Raw genomic sequence first — 19,781 nt, 5'->3', positions numbered from 1 at the left:
ACTGTACGCTTTTGAGAGCAGATATTCTCATCAAAGCAGTCCAAAAACTCGGCATTTTTCTGATCCTAAATCTAACTGAGCAGTCAATTCTAACTGCAATCTAATTCCCCAAAAACCTTCACCCAGGAAAGAAAATCTAACACTACGTCTCCAGGTAATAAAATTAACCTCAGCTTTATTCTAGTCTCTTAAACTATGACTCCTTTTTGTTTAATGGAAACACAATACTGTTTTTGGTGAAAGAAAAAGAAAAGACATTAACATCTACTTGCCTAAGTGCCAGGTAACGTTAAGGGGTATTTAAACTATGTTCTTATTCAACAAGTTAAACAAAAACTCTTACATTCACCTCACTAGATGCATTAATTCTAATCATGTGATTAAATATATTTATGAAGAGAAGGAAGCAAAAAAGAAAGAAGAGAGGGAGAGAAGGAGGAAGGAGGGAAGGGCAGATGGGAGATGGAGAGGGAGAGAAGATGGGCTGCACTTCAAAAACTCCTGTGCATTATCCATTGGCAAGGAGTTCGTTATCACTGACCAGGGCCCCCACTGTGTGGCAGGAGACATAATAAAAACATGCTGAAATTTCCAGGCTAATTAATGAGCTAATATGAAACTCAGTAAAGCGGTAGCCCTTTGAACTACTTGTGGACTTTCATATACGTGCTTTTGTATCAGAGCTTATATGATCCCTTTCTTATCAAGTTGACCTTATACTTGAAGTTTCAAGATTTTTCTACCCATGGTAAATGATATGGATATGGCTGCTCTGTGGTACATATTGGGGAATAAATAGTACGGTTTCAGATACCTCTGTATGAACATGTGGGATGCTTTAACACAAAATGTTAGTTATAATAAACACCTGAGATAATACAATTATAAATAGAAAAAGGTTTACTCTGGAGCATGGTTTTGGAAGTTCCAGCCAATCTATTGGCTTGTAACGAGGCAGTGTAATGAGGAGGGAGAGTGTGGCGGAGCAAAACCACTCACCTCATGGCCTCAAGAGAGACCAGGATCCCACAGTTCTCTTCAAGGCAAATTCTTAGTGATAATGACCTAAAGACCTCCCACCAGGGCTCACCTATTAAAATTTCCTCCACCTCCAATAGCACTAATCCGGAGACCAAGCCTTTAACATACCAGGCCTTTGAGGGAGATAGCAGATCCAAACCGGAGCACACAGCAAAACTGAGGTCTCTTGGGTTTTTGCCCAGTGCCTTTGCAAACACAACTGCAACACACTCAGCTTTGGGGTCATTTGAGGAATTCTCAGCTAAAAAAGTGAGCCAGCTGACAAAGTCAATAGAGAAAGAGGGAGAGAGGAGAAACACAAAGGAGTGAAGTCATGAAGAACTAGAGGAGTGACCAGATAGACTTAAATTGGTGCAAGCCAGTATCCTTGAGCTATCAACCAAGGAAAAGTGTTTTAGGTAACCAACCATATTTGAGCCAAAAGCAACTCACATCGCCCAATAAAAATAAGAGAAATGAATGAGAGACAGAGAGAGAATAAGAGAGAGAGAGAGAGAGAGAGAGAGAGAATAGGAAGTAGCAAGAGGTTGATAGTAGCAAGCACAAGTCGGAAGGAGCAGAACTCATTGGTCCTGAATAACAGTAACCCTTTGAACTATTTCAAATCTGATCATACATCTACCTTCTTAAAAATAGAGACCAAGAGTAGAGAACAAAAATGAGAATATCAAGCGGTTGCTTACGGGCAAGAAAGCACAGCCACTTAAAATATTTAGTCCATGAATTATTTATGAGCTGTGGCTTTGCACTCTCATTATTTCTGGGTTTAGCGCCAGTAAAAAGACCTTGTCAGTCATCCTCGGTGCACGAAAGAAAAGACTTCTCATCGATCAGACCAGGTGTTTCATATTTGTTCCTTTGATATAAAAGAATGAGTTACTAATGAGACGAAGAGCACACTCAGCCCAATCCAAACAGGGAGATAAATAGATTTTTCAATCTATTAATTGCAAAACAGTTCCTTGTCATTCTATTTCTTTCTTGGGGGAGGGATGAGGGCATTGAATATATTCACTGAATGTAAGATTATAATATTTATAATATTTATACCCAGTGGGCCCCTTCATGTTTGGGAACATAACTAATAACCTCCTCCTAAGCTAGCCTGGTCGCCTTACATGTTTTAATGCACGCTATGTATTACCTTGAATTCCATATATTTCAAAATTGTATCAATTAGAAACACATCTGCCTGTGGGAAATGATATAGATGGTTAACAATGTCTTAAACAAATCCCTTTTTCTTTTTTTTTAATTTTTTTATTTTAAAGAGATTAAGACAAAAGAGGACATAACAAAGCAGATCAGAACAGAACAATGTAAGCAACACAGTATTTCACCACAAGACAACCCCATATTAACAGTAGCTATCATAATGTCTCTTTCTTTGAAATAGTTGAGCACAACTTCATATACAACAGTATCAAACATAACAAAATAGTATAAAACCATTCAAGAGAATGAAAGTATTACAGGGCATTCAGAACCAAATAACAGAGAACAAACAATGTCTACTATATTATTTCATTTTTCATATAAAATTTGTTTATACTATCACACATAATAAAATCCAATAAGATACAATATGATAGAACCAATGGAAATGAAGAACAAAAGTATGGTAGGACTTCAGAGTAAGATTATGTTAAATCAGCACTGGCTATTATAATGTCTTCTTTTCTTCAAAATAGCTGTTCATACTATCACAGATAATAAAATCAAACAAACCAGGATAAAACCATTCCAACTAATGAATGCAAACATTATAAGGCTTCAAAGCAATGTAATGGGGAATTATGATTATCATAAACTCATGTACTCTTAGGTTTATTTTGCTGATGAGTATGGCTGCATCCATTTATTTTATAAATATCTCAGTGTGATCATTCTTTATAGCTGAGTAGTACTCCATTGTATCAAAATACAACTTTTTTATCCATTCCTCAGTTGATGGACACTTGGGTTGTTTCCAAGATCTGGCTATTACAAATTGTGCTGCTATAAACATGGGTGCACATATATCACTGTGGTATGATGTTTTCAGTTCTTCTGGGAATATGCCTAGAAGTGGAATAGCTGGGTCGAATGGGACTATCAATCCCAGCTTTTTAAGGAATTTCCAGACTGATCTCCACAGTGGTTGCACTGTGCAGGAGAGTTCCTTTTTCCCCACAGCTCTCCAGCATTTGTTGTTGGTATTTTTCTTGATCCTGGCCATTAAATCCCTTTTTCATCACTCTCACATAACCAGCAGGCTGCACATGACAACATACTCACTGGAGGCATATGATGGTTTTAGGATCTCTAGCTTTTCCCTCATCCCATCCCAAAACTGCTCCAAGTACCAGTGTTAGCCCCTCCAGGACAGGAAGGATAACATCTTCTGCAAATTCTTGGTGACTGAAACTTTGTCACTCATTGACTCGGCTACAAGAGTAGTTACAAAGGGAGAATTTTGATTTTAAATCTCCATAGGAGGACTAGGTGAGGGCAGAGGGATTAGAAACTAGTGTATATTAACAGTTCCCATTCATATCCCATTGAGCCTCAAATCTCTCTTAGTTTTTGAGCTATAATGTTAAGCAATAACTCCAAGTTATCAGCAGTGGAGGGAGGAGTGCAAAAGAGCTATGCTAGCAGAAAATACTATGGGGTCTGCCCAATCCCTAAGTCCCAAAAGTTAAATATGGAAAGGTCAAGCTAATTTGTTGGAGAAAATGCCAAACTCTTCATCAAGTAGAGGAAGTCAAGGCTATTGGTTAAAACTTGACTGTCAGTGTGTCTTCTTGATTGGATGCTGCGTGCATTGGATTCCATCTGGTTCTGTTCTCTGATAGGGGCTTAACATGTTTCATTCACCCTAACTCACATCCCCATGTGAGAGACATGGTGGGGTGCATCAGGCCAGCTGTAACCAGAGTTGCACTGCCCACTGAATAATGCAGTCTTCTTTTGGAGACCCTCAGAAGAGTGACTAGCACTCCTGTTTCCTTCCAAGCCCACCTCTAACCTTGCCTACAGCCATCCAGGTTATGGGAGCTCATTGCCCAGCTAGGGATGGCAAAGATCACTAACCAGTTCATCCTGGCCATTCACTGGCCTTCTCTGGAGTTTCACCAGGTGACCACAATACCCAAGATAATCCCACATGCTCAGCATATAGTGTGTGCCTCAGCAACATTTCTGTACTCTGCTAGGTCCCTTTCTCTAAGCCGTCCATTATGTGCAGTGAGAAGCACACACAGTCAGAGTAGGGATCCAGAACTATCAACTATGCCAAAGAGAGCAAACCTCATAAGACGGCATCCTGGACCAGAAACCACATCCTTCCTCATCAGGCTCATGTATGAGTCTGTGTCTACAAAAAGATATCTTTGAATGTACTCTTTCAATTTCTCCAAACAAACCCTCTCACTCTTATAATTTATAGTCAATATAAGTGCATGGCTTTTTATGTCATTCTAGTTGCAGAGCTCAAAGAAAAGGCAGATAACTGCAGGTAGAAATACAAATATGATTACAGGGGAAATAAAATACACACTGAGTTATCAAAATACGCAGTGAATGTTCAGATTTTTTAAATTTGTTACATTGTGACATTGCCATTAATTTTCCTCACTTTACTTATCCCATTGGTCTTGTCACTTCCTGAAGCAGTTCTAGAAGTTCTCTTTGCTGAGTGCCTTTACAAAACAGTGAATGCTGCTGCAAAATGTCATCCAGTGGAAAGATGAGGCAGGAGAAAGAAGAACCAAGATATATTATATACAGGTATATATTCCCTATGATGAATGTGATCATTATGTACATCCAACATGTACCATCAACTTTTTAATAAAAAATAAGGCAGGCTCATAAAACCAGCATGCTGTGTCTTCATCCACCTTAATCTCTGGATCTAGTGCTGAATCACTTCCAGCTCTTCTCCAAAGTCAAAATGACCATGAAACGTAAATATTTTGAATGGATCCAGGACATCAACTGAGCCATGACGCACAGTTAAAAACAGTCATGAGAGCTGGCTTCCAAAACTGCTTCAGAAAATGGCAAGAATGATGGGCAAAGTGCATTCAAAGCCAAGGGAAAGATTTATGAGGGGGACTAAAAGTGATGTGTCTTTCACTATAACGAATTTTTGTTTATACATAATTTTTTCATTCACATCACATTAAAACAATAGATTGAAATTATGGAATTTCAAATATTTTTCAGCTTCACATGATTTTTCTCATATCTTCAAAAACTTTTTCCAGATAAGATGATTGAACATAGTTAAATATATAAGGCCAAAGTCAAGTACAGTAAGTATAGCAGAAGCAGGAATTCTGTGCTCTGTTGGGACTCTGCCTTCTAGCACCTAGTCATCTGATACTCTTTACACCTGTATTGTCATTCTTAGAGAAGCACATAAAACATTGACACGCTACTCATTTTTCCTCCAAAAACTAAGGTATTAGTAATATTTAGACAAGAAAAGACCAGGGGACACTGGTGTTTTCCAAATTCTGGAAACAATCATCATCAATCAAAACCCAGTCAGGAAAAAGAAACCTCTTCCATTGAAAGGAAGAGTGTTTTCTTTGGTGCTAGTCCAGTCATACTCCTTAACAGACAAGGTGTGCCCGGGGCAGACATTTTGAACTAATTAGATGAAATGTAGAGACTGAAATCAGGAACTTTAGAAGACAAAGGAATCGACTTGAAAGAGAAGATTGAAAATAAAACATAGATGTTAATCAAATAATGGCTAGAAATGGGTTGGACAGTAGATCGTGATATTTCCTGCAACTATTCAGTGAATAGAAACCACGAGGGTGTGAGATTTTTCAGACTAAACTTGAGTCACAGAATAAAACTGTGCACAATATCATTTAGGCTGAATGTTGCAAAAGATTTCATAATGCCAAGAGCAAATAAATTATGGAAGAGTCTCTCTCAAGGAAAGTATTGAAACCCTATTACTTGAATCATTAAGCTCCATGGACATAATGTTAGAAAATAGGGAGTTAGAACTAATTATACATTACACCCTTGGGGTAGTCCATATGTGCAATAAAAGTCATTCCTTTCTGCCTCTAAATTTTATAATTTTTGAGATTTAATTCTTCAGTGCAGGTTGATATAATTTACCTTTAGTTTTATTCTTCAAAATTCAGTAGTGTTTTCCTCCAGAATAAGGTATGATATTACACAGCTTCTATTCAAACAGTTACAACAGGTTAAGAGTTACTTAATTCCAGGGGAAAAATTAAAATACACTTCCAGAAGCTGCCTGGAGCTGGCTAGGCACTGTTTTAATTCATTTGTTCATTTGCTCTACTATAGCAGAATATCTGAGATTGGGTAATCTATAGACAACAATAATTTGTCATTCATAGTTGTGAAGACTGAAAAGTCCTAAATCAAGGTACCAAAAAGTTCAGTGTCTGGAGAAGGCCCACATCGCCACTTCTTAGATGGTATCTTGGTACTATATCCTCTCAGGGGAAGGAAAAGAGCGCCCTCAGAGGGCAAAGGATGGAAGAGCAAAATAGACCTAGCTAGTTCCCTCCAACCCTTTCCTCAGAGCACTAATCTATCCATGAAGATGGAGACTCCATGACCTAATCACTTCCCAAGGCCACACTTCTTGCTACTATTGCATTGGGAGTTGTATCTCATTCTGAATTTTGGAGGGACGCAAACATTCAAACCATAATCCTGGGAGTACATCAGATGTACCCCATGCAGACAACAAGCCATCCTGATCAATTTCTTCTTTTAGAAGTAGTTTCCATGGTCAGGAAGAGGATGGGACAGTGGGGCTGGGGAAAGATGATGTCATCAGAGGGTTGGACAGAGCAGTTTGGGGGCTGAAGAAGCCAAAGCAAGAGGCCACACAGATGGATATATTCACCTGTTCCAAGTCTTAAATCCCAGGGTGACTTAGAAAGAGGGAAGTTTTACTCTAAAAGCCCCAATAAAGTGCCCTGTACACAAAGAATCAGCTTGAATACTTGTTAACCTCCAAAAGATCCACTGTCCATTGTATCTAAATATTCAAGAAAAAACTTTGTGCCATGCTTTGGTTTGAACAACTGCTCCCCCAAAATTCATGTTGAAATTTAATTGCTATTGAAATAGTATTGGAATGTAGATCCTTGAGGGGTGTTTGAGTCGTAAGGACTCTCATAATCAATAGATCGATTCCCTTATTGTAGTAGTGGGTTTGTTACCACAGGGGCGAGCTCTCTCCTCTTGTGGGCTCACTCTCATTTTGCTCGTCTGTCATATGGCACCTTCTGCCATACAATGTTGGAGGGAAAAGGCCTGCATCAGAAGCTAGCCTTGAATCTTGGACTTCACAGGCTCCAGAACTGTGAGCCAATAAATTTCTATTCATCATAAACTATTCAATCCGTGACTTTTTCTACAGTAGTAGAAATCAGACTAGGATACAGTGTTTACAACTCCTTCCTCCATTAATTTCTCTCTAAGGATCACAGATATAACCTGAAAAACGGAGCAACAAAAGCAACAGAACTTTTAGCACATTAATATAAATTGACACTTAAAGTGTTTGACTACTGCAAGAAAATGGCCATTTTAGTTTATGAATTCAGCTCATCTGAGGGATATTTTTTACTCAAGAAAACAGCAAAGACTCTTATGCCCATTGCAGCACTGTTCACAATAGCTAAGATGCAGAAGCAACCTCAGCAAACTACAGCAAATGAATGAATAATGAAATGTTGTTTATACATACAGTCGAATATCACTTAGCTTTAATGAAAAGAATGAAATGCTGCCATTTGACACCCCAGGTGAGCCTGGAGGACAGTGTGTTAAATGAAATAAACCTATCACAGGAAGACAAATGTGCATAGCTGCAATTATATATGGAATCTAAAGTAGTCAATCTCACAGAAACAGTGAGGAAAATAATGACTGCTAAGGGGAAAGAAAATGGGGAGAAGCTGGTCAAGGGGCATAAAGTTTCTGTTATGTAAGATGAGTGCATGCTATAAATATGCTGTACAATACAGTTACTCTAGTTAACAATACTACAGTGTGTGCCGAACGGTCCGTTAAGTGGGTCTGTCTCACGTTAAATATTCTTAACAAAACAAAAAATTAGTCATTATAGGTAACAAATATAAAATGCCATGATAATGCCTGGTTTGTAGAAAAATCAATAAAATTGACCCCTAATTTGTACTATGAAAAAAAAATAAATCTGAGAACCTATATCAGCTGGCCAGTGGAGGAAAGGGATCTACAAAACGAATAAAATAATCAGGAAAAAAAAGCTTGTTTGTTTTGGTTGCTTTCTAACTACATTCAATGAATATTGTTTGTTCAGCATGCAATTACATATAAATCACTCTGAACATGGTCCCACAAAATGCCTGGTTGGTTCCAGTGGAAAAAGTGTACAATCTGTAATTTTTTGCTCTCTTTTTGTGCACTTCATTATTAGTTTTAATAAGTTACTAAATACTCTGATCCTCTGTTTTCTTACCTGTGCAGTGAGGACAATCACAGCACTCATACATCAGAATGCACTTACAACATAGGAAAAGTTCCAAACAGCCAGCCCTTGTTCTCACCCACCTCAGAAATGTATAAACCCCCACACACACTGGTGGAGGAGAAAGCTTTATTAAAGCTTTTCCTTAATGTGCCCAACTGAAATGTTAGAAACATTGTTAGAAGTAATGTACCTTGGCATTATCTAACTTAAATTACTTAATATATCACAAAGGTAATTACAATTATTTGTACAAGGTATTTTTAAAATGCCTTACATTTCTACTAACTACTGTAGAAGACCAGTTTCTTAAAGAGTTAAGATACCGTGCAGCTTTAGTATGTCACACATATGCCTTATGAGGCACTTAAAGAGCAAGGCATCTGGAGTCATTAAAAACAAAACCACCTTTACAGTTTACAGAGAAATCAATGTTGTTAAGAGTTCTCCTCTGACATGTCCTCTTTATCCAGGAAGAGCATTACTATGCAAACACAGTGGACACTTCTATTTAGTCTGTTATTTATTTATTACAAATCTTTCTTGTAGTCATTTCTTTTCATTACAAGTATAATGTGTCATAGTTCTAAGATCCAATTTTTGAACAGGAAGATATGTTATTTATGATATATAACCATAATTTTATTGTACCTTAATTTTCAGGATAGATAATACATTGCATTGATAAACATTAAATATATACATTGAAAGCCTGCCTTCCATCCATCTCCTATCTACTGGTTCCCATCCCTCCATTCCACCACACATGCACACTCACTGTTATTTTCTTGACTGTTGTTGAGTGAGCCCATCAGCTACCAGCCTCAATCCCCATGCTTTCCTGAGAGTGCACAGGAATTTGAGGACCTGAATCCTCTTTCCTTGGAATGTTGGTTAGAGTTATATTTGCAACAAGCAAAAATTGCTTGCCCATCTATAACTCGGAAGTAATGAATTAGCCAAGTTCAGTGTCTTCCAGTTTAACCAAAACCCACTGCATGTGAAGCATCCACTAAGTTAGGGGATCAGGAGAACAGCAAGGTAAATAAGAAACTCCTGTGCTGTCTGCTAGGCTGTAATAACATCTGTTTTCTCTGGCTCGGGGGCCTCATGTCTTCTACTACCATCCATAAGAAATAACAGGCTAACATTAGCATATCTGAAGAATAAAAACCCAACCCCTAATAGATACTTTTTCAGTCTCTTATCCAGGTCTCATGGGCAAGGAAAAGCATGTATTTTTTTATCATCTCTTTTTCCATACAAAAGGCAGGATATTACATACATTCTCTGCATTTTGCCTTTTCTCAGTTAAAAATATATCTTAGGAATCTTTCTGTATGTAGAAAAATTCTTCAACTCTGTCTCATAGATCCACAAGATTCCAATATACAGATTTTATATTTTAACCATTTCTCTCTTGGTGGACACAGCATATTTGTATTATTTTTCCATTACAAATAGTGCTGTGATAAATAGCTTTGTACATATATTATTGTACTAGGCAGTTTTCTGTTGCTGGAACAAAATGCCCAATACTTGGGGGGGAATTCTAGATGTAAACCTTGAAAATCATGTTCATATATATGCAGATATATGGATAACATAGTTTTTAGAGGTGAACTTACTGGATCAAATGGACTTGCTGAAATATACTATACTAATACATATTCCTGCCCAGTAATTTATAAAAGTAGTTGTATTACCCACTGCCTTTTAATTCTACATAAATAAATGTTTGGATTTTTACTAGTTTGATAGATAAAGAATTATAAGTCATTGTATCTTAATTTAATTAAACTGTACTTTTCTCAATGAAGTGTGATACTTTCCCATATATTTATATTTAACATTCATTTATATTCTTTCTCAGACCTGGTTTACTTAGTCTTTTCTCACTATTATACTGCAGTATTTTTTTAGTCACCAGAATGCCTTTATGTATCAGAGATAAGGTCCTTGACTGTGATACAAATTGAAATTTTTCCTGGATTTCTTACTAGTCTTTTTACTTCCTTTAAAAATGTTTGTTATGCAGAAATATTTTTACTTGAATTTAACAAGTTTTCCTACTTTGGGACTTTTAGTTATACTTATAAAGTCATTTTGCCTACCAAGTTTATAAAGAAATTTTCCTCATTTTCTTCTAGTACTTTTGTTAATCAATAAAAATCCATAACTTACATTGGGGTTCATTCTTGGTGGTGTATAGTCTATGGGTTTGAACAATGTATGGCAGGATGTATCTGCCATTACAGTGTCATACACAGAGCTCTCGCTGCCCCAAAAATCTCACCCCAGCAACCCCCAGTAACCATTGATCATTTACTGTCTTTATAGTTTTGTCTTTTCCAACAGGTTGTAATTTGGATCATATAAGGTGCAGCCTTTTCAGATTGGCTTCTTCCACTTAGTAATTCACATTTAAATTTTCCCATCTTCTCATGACTTGACAGTTCATTTCTCTTTGGGGCTGAATAATATTCCATGGTCTGGATGTACCACAGTTAATTAATCCATTCATTGATTTAAGAATATCTTGGTTGCTTCTGAGATTTGGAAATTATAGATAGAGCTGCTCTAAAAATTCGCATACACTTCTTCACCTTTTTATCTAAATTTTGATCTATCGGGTGTTAGTCTTGGTGCACAGTATAAGTTAAAGATATAATTTCATTTTTCAGATGACTCTACAGTTATAAAATGACATTAGGTGAATAGCCTTTCTTTTTTTTTTTAATTTTATTTAAGGAGAAAAAAAGCAGAGAAAGGGTACAAGTTATACAGATTTACAGAAAAAAAATAAACAGTAGGAAATCACTAGTTAATGGATTACATATTGTCATCCTAGAAATAATTGTTCAAGTCACAAAATTAAAGCTTGTAAAGGTGAATAGCCTTTCTTTGCCCCAGTGATCTGAGAGAAAATTCCTGCATGTATTTGGGTTGATTATGGGCTCCCTATTTCTTTCCACTTGTCTCATTCCATGCATCAGTACCAGGATGATTTGTTATTGAGTCTTTGTAACCTACTGGTATCTTTTAGAGTTAGGCTCCCAGAATTAGTCTTCTTTTTCAAAATTCTTAGAGTTTTGCTTAGGAATCATCTTTTCTGGTTAAAAATTAAATATCAAAACTACACTTCTGATCTATATGTCTTGGTCCAAAACAAAGCACTATTGTTGTTTTTTATTGGAATCAATAGTTATTGGAGAGAATTCACAGTGTTAAATCTCCTTATCCAAAAATGTACCATCTCTTTTCTTTGTTCAAATATTGTTGGTGTTCTTCAGTAGGGCTCCATAGTTGTTTTTGTTCACTGCTTGTTAAACTTATTCCTTTTACCTTGTTTGTTCCTATTATAAATGGAGTTGGGTTTCCTATATGGTTTCTCTATAGTTGTTGTGTGTATATATGAAAACTATTGATTTCTGTATATTAACTTTATTCTCTATTACTACCTTACTGTTTCTAGCAGTATTTCAGTAGGATTCTCATGAGGTTTCCACACCTACAATCATAACATGTTCAGACAGTGTTTACGTTACCAGCTCCTTTCCAATTACTATACCTCTAATTTCTTTCTCTTATGTGGGTTAACAGCTTCAGCAGATGTTAAATAACAAAGTTATATAGTGAAGATTCTTGGCATTTTCTTGAGTAGAAATTTCTCCAGTGTTTCCCATCAGATATAATACTGGGGGTATACGTGTGCATGTGTATAAAATCATGTTGCAAAAATTCCTTTATTCTACTTTATTGAATTTTTATCCAAGATCAGGATTGGATTTTGTTGTATTTCTTTTTAGAGTCTGCAATTATGATTGTATTTTCATATTGTGTTTCATTTTTAAATATTTAATATTTTCACACTACTAGAAACAGTGTGAAATTGATTCTTGAATATTCTACTCCATAGTAATGTGTTACATTATAATTTTTCTATCCTTCTTAATGGAGAGTATTTTATTTAGAATGAGAGCCTTCTAGATGTTTCTTTGTTTTGTGTTCTCAGCCAGGTAGATATATCAGGAATATGGGCACTCCATAACAATAATTTGAAGATTTTCCTTACTTTTATTGCTTGAGAACACTAGAAATAGCCTTCAAATGATCTTCCACTTAAAGGTTAAGTGTGCTCTGATAGGGAAGGAACTCTTCAATTACTCTTTTCTGTGTGTTTCACAGAAATCAGTATGATTATGTTTTCTATCACCATTTTGCATACTATCCTATAGGATTTAAGTCTTACTTTCATACCATTTTATGAGAAAAGAGATGACCAGTAAGTACTACATATTGAGTGATGCTTTTACACAAATCTTCATTTCATATGTTTCAGTGAGGTCATCTGAAGGACATAAATGCACTGATGTAGACACTGTTGGAGCCAAATTCATATCCCTTCCTGGCTGCTCCATGTGCTGGCTGGGAACAGAAGCCAGCACACTTAGAAGTATGCATTGCTGTTGACTAATTCACATCAAGAACAGAACCTTGGCACTCTTGCCTCAAGAAAAAATAACTACATAACTTTATAATCCATACTTTTCTTCAGATAAGCCTTTGTCTAGACTTCAACAAAAGCTCTTCCTTACCCAACTTCTCCTGCTTTTCTGACTCTTTCAATAATCATTGGCCAAGAATCTCACACATTTCCTCTATTCCCAGGTAGCCTATAACATATAGGCCATCACCTATAATACATTATCTGTACAAAGTATTAATCACAGAATCCATGAGCATTAGAGGTACATTATGTTTTTAATTCCTTGCAATTGCCATTCACCTCACCCAAGAAATCAAAGGTCTCCCGTTGGGAGCCCAACTGTGGAAAGAGGAATGTGATGAACTTCTGAGAAGCAGCAAGGTTAATATCCTAAATGCCATTAATTCAGAGATGAAGATTAACATTCCCAAAATCAGAAGACTTGTTTTTACTTCAGTTCAAGAAGAGGGATATTTATCTGGAAGTATGGTAAGTATAGTCACCACTGACTCCACCATCATAATTTGTATTTTCACACTAGAATCATAGGACAGAAAAGTTCAGGGGAAAAAGCCTACCTTACTTCTAATTAATGAAGTCTCTCTTCCTAATATTTTTTTCATTTGTATTTTTCAATTACTACTGAACTCTATTTTCCAACTTATAAAGTTAATAATGCTAACAAATCACCCTTCGTGGATTCTGAGGGGAAAGTTAATGATACATCTGTCCTCTTCTCTTCCCCAGAATAAGACAGTCAGCCTTGAATTTGGCCATTCTTCATAAAAATATTTCTAGTTTTAATCATCAGTATGCTTTTACTTCTTCCTGTACCTCATCCTCTAATTTCCCAATTCAATTTATTCACTCCTCATACCTTCTCTCTGAGCAACCCCCCAATTTGTCCATTCCTGCTGGGATTTCCCAAGTCCTCACTCATTATACAATGTCCAGACTCTAAATGGTTTCAGCACTTCCCAACTGCTATCCTGTCTCCACCCATCCAGTCCCTCTACACTGCACTCACTTATAGGCAATGTTACTATGCATAAAAATTCTTCAGCAACACCCCACTGTCTTTTGCATAAGATTTAATATCTTCAGGGTGGCATTCAAACCCTCTGTAATCAATTTCCACCTGCCTTTTAAGCCTAACATCCACCATTTTTCTATTTTAAAAAATCTCCTACTGTTACCAAAAGAGCTTCATTGTCCCCCCAAAACAAAACAGGCCTATGCATTTTCCCATCCACATCTTTGACCACTGGGCCATTGTGTTCACTCTGCCTGAAATAGCTTCTCTCTCTCTCTCTCTCTCTCTCTCTCTCTCTCTCTCTCTGTCTCTCTGTCTCTCTCTCTTTCTCTCTGTATGTCTCTCTCTCTCTCTCTGTGTATGTCTCTTTCTCTCTCTCTCCTCTCTTTCTCTCTCTGTCTCTCTCTCTCTGTCTCTCTCTGTCTCTCTGTCTCTCTCTCTCTGTATGTCTCTCTCTCTGTGTATGTCTCTTTCTCTCTCTTTCTCTCTCTCTCTGTCTCTTTCTCTCTCTCTCTCTCTCTCTCTCTCTCTCTCTCTCTCTCTCTCTCGGTTTCTATGTCATTCTGACATTCTGTGCAGCAGTTATGTGATATCATACAATATCTTATTTTACAGACATTTCTGTCTCTACATCATCTCCCTACAATGTATGCTAAAACATAGGACTGTGTCTCAAATAGCTTGTCTCCTGTTACTTAGCATGGTGCTGGCACAGAGGAGGTGGGATTAATGAGAAGCGAATAAGCAAATAATGCATTTCTTGAGCCACATAATTGTACTGAATATGGCACAGTCTGGAGTCAAGCAGAGTTGAGAATTAATGAGGGGTGGAAGAGGAAGCAGATCTATTTTTCTATAGCTCTAATTTCCATGGAATTAAAAGAGGAGAATCAGAACTGGGCCTCAAAAGCAACAGAACCTATTCTCAAAAAGTTTGCTCCTAACTTAGACCGTGTGTACACTAGCTACCTGAATACCAAAACATTTAAAGAATTATTTAAAATGTTTCCATTACTCTAAATACCTGCTTAATGGAACTGGAATCTGCAAAATGTTTTATCCATTGGGTAGTTTCCTCTTTAAGTGTTTTCAACATTCATGTTTCAGTTAAAAAAAATAGCTCCAGAATATTCAGAAAAGTGAATGGGCAACTGACTTGCCCTCCTCCCTGTAGCCTTATCACTAACAAACGATTGTCACCCCCACCTTTGGAAACCCCCAGCTAGGGGGCAGCCCTCTCAGTGAATAGCCAAGCCATAGGAATGGGCAGAAGTTGGTGACTAAGGATGGGGCAGCAGTCACATTTGTTTCGATGTCTTCCTGGGAAGAAAACACAAAGGATTGGTTGTATTCTCATTATGCTTCTATCAAAGTTGTATTAGCCCTGACCTGGTAACTAAACACACCCAGTCATCCAGTTGTTTCCCAAGATCACCAAGAACTTAAATCCTGCAATTGGAAGGAGGAGAGTACAGGGAAAGTATGACCAGGACAAGAAATCATGATCAGCAGGAGAAGCGGGGGGAGGAGGACGGTGGAAGTGAGTGGTTTGTGGCAGCTGTGCAGGGACAGCTTTGCTAGGGAAGTGAGAAGACAGGACAGACAGTATCCTGGCAGCTTGGACTCTCCAGAAGCAGGATAGAAGGCAACATGGCTAACGCTGGGGAATCCCACTTAATTCACATAAGTTTAAGGTCCTCAACTGCCACCAAATGCATAAATGTCTGCTTTCATCCTCCCCTTCCTTCCATTCCTTGTTCTCCCCTCTGGTCCAACTCACAGCTATTTATCATTCCCTCTTCCCCCTCTCTGCTCTCTTATCTTGCAAAGTTGGTAATGGGCTGCGTCTCTCAAAAAATGAGGGAGACACTGCTCTGGTCACTCACTGCTGATGAGACACCTGCCATAAAGGGATCTGCATGGAGAAGTACAATGATAGACACCCCTCCACTGGCCCCAGAATCAGCTTGTGAAATGTGACTCTGGAAAGAGGCATGTCTGAAGATAACACCTCAATATATTTTCACCCCTCTTCAGCCTGAGCATTCCCCCCCCCCATGGCCATTTCCTCATTCAGTAGTGCTCCCAAGGCACCTAAGCCTCCTGAGACATGTTATGTTACCAAATGCTCTCAGGTGTTCCAACCCACTGAGCCTCATGTTCTACAGATTTAGAGAACTGCTGGAGCTGCGAGGCAACCCACACACATGCAGGCACACACATACACAAACACACACACACACACACACACACACACACACACACACACACCATTAGGGCGAGAGAATCAGAAAGACAGGTGACTCCACAGGGTAGGAGTGTACTCTACAGAACAAAAGCGGGATCTGGGAGACTCTCCTGGATTCAGCCACTCACCTGTTCCCAAGTTCCAGGGAGCAGCTACACTCTCCTGTGAGGAGGTGAGGCAGGTGATCAGGGGTGCAGCTGTCTCCCCCATGCCCTGGGCTATGCCTCTGACTGTGGGACAGAGCCTCATCTTAGGAGCTCTCTATTGATTCCCTTTACCTTCTCCTGTTCGCAGCACCATCAGCAAAGATCTCAATAGAGACTCAATTGTGAATTTGGAGGAAGGAGCAGGTGAAAGTCTTTAGGTAGTTAGGGCACATGTGACTAGGAGCCTCTTCTCTTCCCCTTTAGGGTCTCAGAAGGAAACCCTGTAGCTACCCAGATCCCTCCTTCTTCCAGTCAGGTTTGGCTGTGGCTCTGAGTCCCTTCCTTGGTGGCAGATCACCAACCTGTTTCTATTATGCCTATCATTTCCCAAGACTCTCCTATTCGAAAGTGAGGACATATTGACTCCCTATTTCCCATCAGATAAATAAATAATCAGCACCTCAGTTGAGCTACTCAAGGGTGGCCATGCTGACTTGGGTCCTGAGAAGTCAGCAGAGATCTCAGAGTTCTACCCCCCAGCTGTCTTTGGAACACAGCATAAAGCAGTCCATGAGTAAGGCAAGGTCCTGCAGGAGGCACCTTCTATCATTCACACAAACCCTGAGACATACAACACTATGTCATGCATGTCCACCTGGGAAACTTGTGGGGAGTCCTCAAGGTTACCTGTGGTAGGTCTCTCAGTGAAAGAATGGGAGTTCATGAAGTTCGAGCTGTTCTTACCACTCTCTGTCCCTCAGGCTTGGACACCAGGCAAGCACAGGTCATCGTCCTGTCCTCCGGGACCAAGTGCATCAGCGGCGAACACATCAGTGACCAGGGGTTGGTGGTCAACGACTGCCACGCAGAAATCGTGGCCCGGCGGGCATTTCTCCACTTCCTCTATGCACAGCTGGAGCTGCATCTGAGGTAAAGGGGCCCATCCTTGCTAGACAGACCTCCACTGGAGAACAGCCAGGGAGCAGAAGGGGGACACAACCAGTCCAGACACATCAATGCCTTTATCGTGGCCAGTTTCCTACAGAGGGTGAGCAGTTACCCGCCATGAAGCATCCGTCTTTATCCAGACTTGAGATATCTTTCACATACCACACAGGCCAATACAATGTTAAACATCAGGAGTCTTCCTCATTATCCCACACTTCTCACCAAGACATACCCTGTTAGCCTGTGAGTTACATACACACATACCTCCACACAGGTGCCCATATACAGGAATGCACATGGGGAAACATCCTGTCACAGTTCATTTGATTTTTTTCCTATTAAAACATTGACAAATAGCTATAGCATCTCACAAGTCAAAATTTCCTTACTGAGGCTCAGATGCATCTAGAGTCAAGCAAATCACTAGACAGCTGTTCCTTGACTTTGTATACTCTAAGTCCAAATATTAATGGGACAAAGATAGGATCCAGCTCTAAGATCAGCTAATGGAGTACAGAGGTATTCCTCAAAAGGAACAGCAACACAGATCTGGCCTCAACTTTGTCTCTTTAAACTGTAAGTTTCAATGAAGGCATTTCTCTTCCCATCACCAGTCCCTAGTTATTACACCTAGAACTAGCCATGTGTAGGTAGGCAGGTAAGAAGAAAGGAAAAGAAAGAGAGGAATAGAGGAGGTAAGTATGGCGAAAAGAAAACAGAGAGACACAGAAATAGAAGAATGAATTCCTTGTCTCTTGGGAATGAAAGTCATTGCTCTCTCTGAATGCCATAACTGCACTGATTGAACTGAACGTGTGACGTGGCATGGATCAATATACCTGCTCCCTATTCTGTGTAAACTTCAAGCCATGGAAAGGTGCCACATTGAAGTTGACATCTGTGCTAAATTTTGACAAAACTGTCTCCATTTCAAGCAGTATCCATGGTGCAATATTTGTGCAGAAGTACCTCCTTCCTCCCTTGTCAGCCTTGTTTTAAGGATTTCTCAGTCAAGCAAACCTTATGAGAGCTCAGAATTTTCACAAGACTTGCCAATACCATCTCTTAAAGGCTCAGAGATGGGCTACCATTATATTTCCTGTCCCCAGGCCTTGTCCCTGAGGAGACAGGCTATTTCTCCTGAACAAGTCTCATGGAAGCATCTCTCACTAAGAAGTGTGATTGCAATACACAGTGCATATTTACATTTTTTTATCTTTTTTTTTTTTTTTGTCTTTTTCGTTTTTATCAGTACCGGGGATCGAACTCATGGCTGCCTGCTTGCAAGGCAGGCACTTATGCCGCTGAGCTAAATCCCCAGCCCCTCATATTTACATTTTTTATATGTATTTCAGTAAAAGACACATTGCCATTAATCCCCCTGCAAAACACTCCCTCTTGATTCTAACATAGTTATCTCATTTTTCTTGTCCTTTTCTGAAGCAATTCTGGAAGTCACTTTTCATGAGTGTCTTTATGAGGTGTGGTTTTACATATACACACACACACACACACACACGCACACACACATGCACACACACACACGGCAAATGCTGCTGTTGAATGTCATCTAATTGAAAGGTAGGCTTGTAAAACATTATGGTGTGTACTGATTTACCTTTGTATCACATCTGGAAGCAGGTCGCTTCCAGCTCTTCCCCAAAGTCAAAGTGGTCATGAAAGGTAAACATTTTAAATTGATTCAGGACATCCAGGCAGCTATGACAACACAACTAGTGACAGTCATGAAAGAAGATTTCCAGAACTACATCATAAAGTGGCAAGAACAATGGGATAAGTATGTTCAGAATGAGAAGTATTTTGGGGGAGATTAATGACAATGTGTCCTTTATTGCATTATGTTTTTTTAAAAAAAATTAAATATTTACCATATTTTTCAATCATATTGCATACAACATAATTGTACACCATACTTTCTAGTCCTCCTGGGTAAGTCCATCCTCCCTGCTCACATTCTCAATATGTTCCGTTTTCTAGACCTAGTTCTCAGGAAATGTGCCCCCAAAAGGCTATTAATAGATTTTGAGATGGGACCTGTTTCTGGGCTCCATCTCCAAGGACATCTTGATAAGGATTCTCTACACTAAAGAAGCCAATCAGACCCTAAGTCATGAGCTCCAGTGTTGAAATTGCCAGCATCCATGGCAGCTTGTCCTTACCATGAAAGCAGACTGCCTCCTGGGCTGGTATCTCTTTCTAAGACACCTTAAACAGAAACAGAAATGCGGGCAGACTTGAGCATATGACACCTCTAATGCATTCTTAGGCTGAGCTATTTAGTCACAATGGTTTGATTCCTGTATCTTCATCAGAATGTCCCTTCCTGCCTTGTATAGCTGCCCTGT

The 19,781-nt window shown here is 38.8% G+C and overlaps 1 protein-coding gene across 2 annotated transcripts in view; it reads left to right on the top strand.

The window, feature by feature from the left end:
- Positions 1-19,781, top strand: part of Adarb2 (adenosine deaminase RNA specific B2 (inactive)) — a 521,674-nt gene that overhangs the window by 446,530 nt on the left and 55,363 nt on the right. For both annotated transcript variants that reach the window (XM_063260141.1, XM_063260139.1), the window contains one exon: positions 17,229-17,397. In XM_063260141.1, coding sequence (XP_063116211.1) covers positions 17,229-17,397 — 169 coding nt within the window. The remainder of the gene's footprint in view (positions 1-17,228; positions 17,398-19,781) is intronic.

This window comes from Cavia porcellus, unplaced genomic scaffold, assembly GCF_034190915.1.
Source record: "Cavia porcellus strain 051 isolate PalLab524CR breed Dunkin Hartley unplaced genomic scaffold, mCavPor4.1 scaffold_13, whole genome shotgun sequence".
Lineage (NCBI taxonomy): Eukaryota > Metazoa > Chordata > Mammalia > Rodentia > Caviidae > Cavia > Cavia porcellus.
This window is presented reverse-complemented; position numbering and strand designations above follow the sequence as displayed.